Source organism: Alligator sinensis, unplaced genomic scaffold (genome assembly GCF_000455745.1).
Source record: "Alligator sinensis unplaced genomic scaffold, ASM45574v1 scaffold207_1, whole genome shotgun sequence".
NCBI lineage: Eukaryota > Metazoa > Chordata > Crocodylia > Alligatoridae > Alligator > Alligator sinensis.
Window position 1 is genome coordinate 829,299 of NW_005842112.1, and position 6,223 is coordinate 835,521.

The 6,223-nt window shown below is 39.1% G+C and overlaps 1 protein-coding gene across 1 annotated transcript in view; it reads right to left on the reverse strand.

Annotated features, from left to right (window-relative positions):
* Nucleotides 1-2,739: 2,739 nt before the first annotated feature.
* The window catches only part of LOC102375458 (heat shock transcription factor, Y-linked-like), a 5,532-nt gene continuing 2,048 nt past the window's right edge, over nucleotides 2,740-6,223 (reverse strand). The window contains 1 exon segment of the mRNA XM_006024660.2: nucleotides 2,740-6,223. This exon segment is cut by the window's right edge and continues 32 nt beyond it. Within this exon segment, the coding sequence (XP_006024722.2) occupies nucleotides 6,084-6,223 (140 nt within the window). The 3' untranslated portion in view covers nucleotides 2,740-6,083.

Consider the following 6,223-nt stretch of genomic DNA (forward strand, 5'->3'; position numbering starts at 1 on the left):
AGCAGGAGATTCACTTGTTTTACCGAATAAGATAGAATAGCTGTGTCTAGCATCTCAGCATATCCATAGCATCCTCAATCGGAGGCAAGATGATCCTCTGGTCAGCACATACATTGGTTTTTTTTTCCTATAACACTTACGATGAAATCTTTCATTAGCAGAGCTGCACCACATTTAATTTCAATCTGTCTGTAATAACCTTTGAATCCTACCAGCTCACAATCCAGTCTTTATTGCATCTTGTTCCTCAAAGGATCTCAACATGTTTGTAAAACATTATTAATTAAGTGTCACTCCCACACTGAGAGAGAGGTATCGTTAGTTTAATTTTAACTCATGCAAAAATTAAGGGGAGGAGAGAGAGACTTGCCAAAGCCACGCAGCAAGCCCTTGCTCGAGTTAGGTTTAGAGCCCATATGCCGATGGTCAGTATTTTATACCTAAGCTCTCTTCTGTGCTTGGAAAGGAAACTGGCTTGCAAGCAAGTGGTAACTAATCTACTACATTGCATACTCAATATCTTACTAAGGGTTTTTCTCAGGGAATTGTTTGACAAAACGATGGTAAAATATTTATATGAGGACAGCATGACTTTACTATCCAAAAAAGGCAAATGTTCAAATCTTTAACTCCTTTCAGTTTAAAGCTATTCAAAAAGCCCATTTGTGTAGCTTTGGTATAATTTAGTGTAACATATTTCATCAATACACTTTAATGAAGGACAGAGCTAGCTGTTTGCTCTTTTTTTGGACAGTGCCGGAACCAACAGACCCATTTTCAGAGTACTATATTTAGTTAAAAGGTCACAGAACAAAAGAAATGGAAAGGTAAGGGGGAGGAAGAAAAACCTGAGAAAGTTAAATGTGTGGAGACTTAAATTTTTAGCAGTATCCCAAATGATACACAGTGGAAATGTGTATTGAGAGGATTTATTGCATGTGTCCCTGCAATTTTTTTTTCATACATCAAAGATCTTAGTTTAAATTTCATTTTGAGCATCTCCAGCTCCTAAGGCAGCAAAAACACTGACAGTAATGATAACATGGGGATGTGTTGTGGTGGTGAATGACATTCCCAGGCATAGAAAGGGCAAATGGTGATGGCATAGGAAACCATGGATGAGAGAACAGCAGTAGAGCAAACTGGTAGGCATTCATTGCTGCTAAATGTGGGGGTGTGTCCTGACCACCAGACAGCCCAGTTATAAGAGGTAATCTTTGCATGGGATTGGGAGTCAAGAGATGATGATAACTCAGTGCAGCATTGGGACCAATACTATTGCTCTTCTCTAGGTGACAACTGGCATGTTTGTACGGATGAAGACGATGCATATTGTCCTTCTTGACTTCACAGTTCTTAACCTTTCGGTTTTTTGAAACTTCTCCTGCTATGACCACTGGGTGATCTTTTAATTTTTCTATCAGCTTCCCATTTCTGGGAAGGTCCAGGAAATAGGATGTCAAGTTTGTTTATATGAACACAGCAGCTGGTCATGGCTTCAAAGTCCATTATTTTTCGTTCTTGTGATTTTCTTCCCGTCAAGGCCACTAGGTGAGTTTTTACTTGGCAGGGGCTTGCTCTCAGTTCCTGCAAAATGGAAAACTTTTGTGAACTGTGTTGCTGGGGACAGGAAGGCAAATCAGTTGGCATGGCAGCAGTGTAACACATTGATGCACATTGCAGAGCATGTGGTAAATCCATGGCTTTTATGTCAGGGATGTTGGGCTCTTGATCTACAGTAAAACATGTGGCTTGGACCTTTCTACTCATTATCAGCAACTAAATAAAAAGGCTCCAAGTATTTGATGATAAACTGTAACAGAAGAAACAAATTGTTTAAAAGTATATCAGTACCAGAATAGCTTTATGTTAATGAACATCTTTTCCAATCTCAGCATCTTTTTAAGTTCTGTTCGGCGTCTGTATATGATTTCCATTTATGTTAACGACACTTGAATCACTCTGTTACTTACCTTATACCTGCATTCATTATACCTTCCTGAAACCTGGCAAATGCAGAAGCTTGAACTATCAATTTATGCATTTCTAAGCTTTTTCTTTTAAAAGTTGAAGAAAAAAAAAAAAAGCCTTTCAAATGCCAGCACAAAGTAAACAGGTGCAGCAGCATCTTCCCATATCTGTAGCCAAATATCTTGACTACCTTTGGTGTTGCTTCTAGCTTTGTCAAAAACATTCCTGAGTGTGATCATGTTCACTGCTGCTATTCAGTAGGTTGCAGGATGCTCAAATGTGCATAAAGGTGTTGCTGCTACGTGGGAATACTGGGAATGGCAGGAGAGGCAGGGACAAAAGGACCACAGAAAGGGATCCTGGGGTGCCTGCAGGCTTTAGATTTCCAGACACCTCCACTCTTGCACAAACCAGACGTTCTGGGGAAGAGGAGAATAATGGGAGATGCCTCTTATCTTCCCAAGAAGCTTTGGGAATGGGTGAAATGCCCAATCTCCTAGTGCTCTAGGAAGCACTACTGCAGAAAAAGAGGTAGAATGCCCCTTCTCACTCCTAAGTCGTTTGGTGAACTGGATTTTCAAAAGTATCTGGCAGCTGCTGCTAGCATTAGGCTGATGTGAGGGACTGAGAGGTGCTGGTGCTGCCCACACCTAACAAAATCCACGGAGAACATGAGGGTCTCGAGGCATCACAGGATCAGGCCCAGAAACTACATACATTTTATTAAAAAGGAATAGAAACTTAATGAGTTTATTTTGCATACTGGAATGTCATAGCAAAACATCACCCAACAGAGGTCCCTTCTGTATCTACCAGAAATACAGCTGGATCTAGCAAACATGATCCTGACAAGAAATTCAGTTTCAGTTGATTAGTAAAAACCTTTATATATACACAGGATTTCAAAGACCATATTTTCACCTTCTCTAAAATAAATAAATTGTGTGCCGGTACCAGCATTTACTTTAGAATGACTTCATCAGACTATCCCTCATCATTTTTATTTCCCTGGAGATGATACTCATCACTCTTTAAAATTGAAATGGGGAAAAAATTTAATTTAATGGATAGAAATACCTATTTTACAGCAAAATTACAAGCCAAACTTGAAATACTGGTGAAGGACTTCAAGGCAGTATAGCAATCAGACGACTAGCAATATTTTTAATTATTTAATTTTTTTCAAACGCTGTTCCTTAGCACAAATTTGTTACCTACATTTGACTGTCTCATATCTATAAACCTTTCTTAGATCATGAAAGTTAAAACACCCATGGGTACTATGCTATGATTTGTATAAGCATTCAAAACCATCACAATAGCGAGCACATAACATTGGCATTACATCACAAGAGGATCCCTTTCAAAAATATAACATCATAAAATGAACACAATTATAATAAAGTAACCCCTGTCTTCAGCTGTATACACACACAGCTGTGATATAAGCAGAGCTAAAGGATTCAGCAACTGCTTGTTAGGACCCCCTGACAGATGGTAGCAACAGAGTGGCATTGAGTAGCTCTTTATTGGCCTATGCAATGAGTTTGAGCATCTTACTCCAACTTGCAGGAATCCTTATGACATAGACAGTTAAGATACTGGCTGTCTTATCAAGGAGGCCAAGAATTTGCCTCAAGGACAGTCAAATTGCCTTTGTCCTTCACAAAAGAAAACTGCCTAGATTGAACCATTTTGGAAATAAGGTAGAAGTCTCCTTTGAAGACAATCTCAATGCCCTGTTTGCTGCTTTTTGAACATTTCCATTTCATTGGAAGATCCCCTCATTTTTGTTAATGTTTGTAACCATTATACCAGTAATTAATGCTGCATTCTCAGCATGAATTGTTGATATATGTGCCAGGTATTCAGCCAAGGAAAAGATCTATAGATATTTACTCCTTGAAGAGGTCTCAAATAGACCCAAACTCTGTTCTTAATTTTTTCTATAGGCTAAAACCTGCACCAAGGGTACCAGAGTGTACACAGGCCACAACCATTTTTACAAGTCTATCCCCCAGCTGGTAAAAACCCATTACAGCTGCATCTTTGATTGACTTCTCATTTACCTAAGCATGGGACTCTCAGGTGAACCTCATTATCCTTGAGTTGTAATTCACACTTTGGGAAAGAAACAGGAGGAGATAGGCTTCCAGGACAGATTTACTTAGGTTTGTGCTGCAGAAAAGCTCCAGATAACTAGTCCCATTGGAAGACTAAGTGAATTATATACACACAATGCTACTCAGAAAAGACACTCACAGAAATTGTAAATATAAATGCCAGCAGGCACTTGTCTACGACTGAAAACTGCTTGACATAGGACTTAATGAGCAATTGTGTGCTTATTCTTTGATTAAATTGCCTATACAATTGCAAGGTATTTCATATTCCTTGATGTCATGGTAGTTTGTCATTTCATATAAAATGTAAATATTCAAGTTGACTACAATCATCTCCTGTATGACTAAGCATGTCGACTGCCACACAGCTGCATTCATGTGCTGCCCACAGCACAAAATCTCTTCCAGCTCTAATCTGTTTTACAAGACACTGCACACCACAGAGGGATTTTGTTTTTTAACAGGCATTGCATGCAAATGGACCAATTCTGTGCAGCTGATGCAAGTGACCCTGCTGTGGAGGACCATGGTGATTGTCTGAGAAAAGACTGATCGACTGGACCACAACTAAATTGGAGGATAGGAAGACTTAACCAAATGTCCCTGGTAAGCATTTAGATACCAGTGATGCATATTACAAAAACCTATAATCAGCATATGAAATTTGTTTGCATTCAACAATTCCCTTTAGATCTCCTCAAATGCTGAGGAATCCTTGTTTAATGCTACAGCAGTTTAATGCACATTTGGGCTACACACTACCAGGACAGGGAAGTAAAACCTAGTTTCCTGCATAATAGGGAAAAGAACCACCATTAGCATATCAAGATGGCCCTGCTAAACTCCAATAATCATTCCACTCTGCTTCTTGAAGGCTTTTAATAAATATTCCTTTAAACATAATTTAATCTCTCTAGTCAATTGGGGCACAAACTTCCAACATTAATTGCAACGGGCACAGGCCCCATGGTCACAAACTTTCCAAAAAACCGGAACAAAATGGCCCCTAGTTAACATCAAGTATTCCAAATCCAAATACGAAGGAATTCAAATACTGTAATACTTAACTGAAAATGTGGTTCTCCTCACCAAAGAATCCCTGAACAGCAGCATCTTTTCAAAATGACCTGAGTGAAGGTGATATCATGTGGTTAAGTCATTCCTAAATTTTTCCCCATTATGTTCTTTCCCTCTTAACAAGCACTCACCTGCTGCTCAGTGAAAATGAATGTGACCAATCTTTTCTGGTTTTGGTCTGTTGAATTTATAGTTCCCTTCTCTTGGATCTGATTTAGGCGTGCTCTCAGAGACCGTACCAGACTCTGTAGTAATAATACATGCTTAGCATGAAGTTTATAGTCTTATGTTATCATGAATCACTTGAAAATGTGGGTCATCCAACAGAGCATGTGTTACAAATCTGCTATTGCAAAATAATGAGTTATTACACTGTGAGAAGGAAGGGTATCATGTGGCTGAGGTCTAGCTTAAATCCTCAGGTCAAAGCCTTGGTCTCTGAATGAAGCCTTAGTGAATGGTCTTATCACAGATCATTGCCTCAGTAACAGGGTGAAGGAAACTTTCTTCCATATAGCATGTACACATCTCACACACCCACACTCACACAGCCCTTCATATAACAACACCTTAACAGAAGACAGATATAGACCTCCTGAGCTTCGCTGAACATACCCCTTCTCCCCCCTAGCAAGAGGTGAGGGATGAGCATACAAAGCATCTTTAGAAAGACCATTACCCACTGTTATGCTCTCTTCCTTAAAAATCCAAGCTTGCTAATTATTAGAAATCCCTAAAGCAGACCAGTAACTTTTGGTTAAATAGTTCCTGGTTGATAAAATACAAAATAAATTTGGAATTACATTAGATAAACAAGATAGGAGAAATGGAGAAGATTTATTCTTCAGATAATTGCACTGCAGATTTTTCAGACTTTATTCCCCTGGAATATGAAATGTTAAAATCATTGCTTTAGCGGTGATATCCTGTATAATCAGTAGGCTTGGGTCCAGTCCCTTTGCCAGGAGGTGCATTATTAGATGTGCAGTTGCAGTTAGGGCAGTGATGGTATGATGGAGCACGGTGATGAGAAGATCTTGACATTGGAAGAG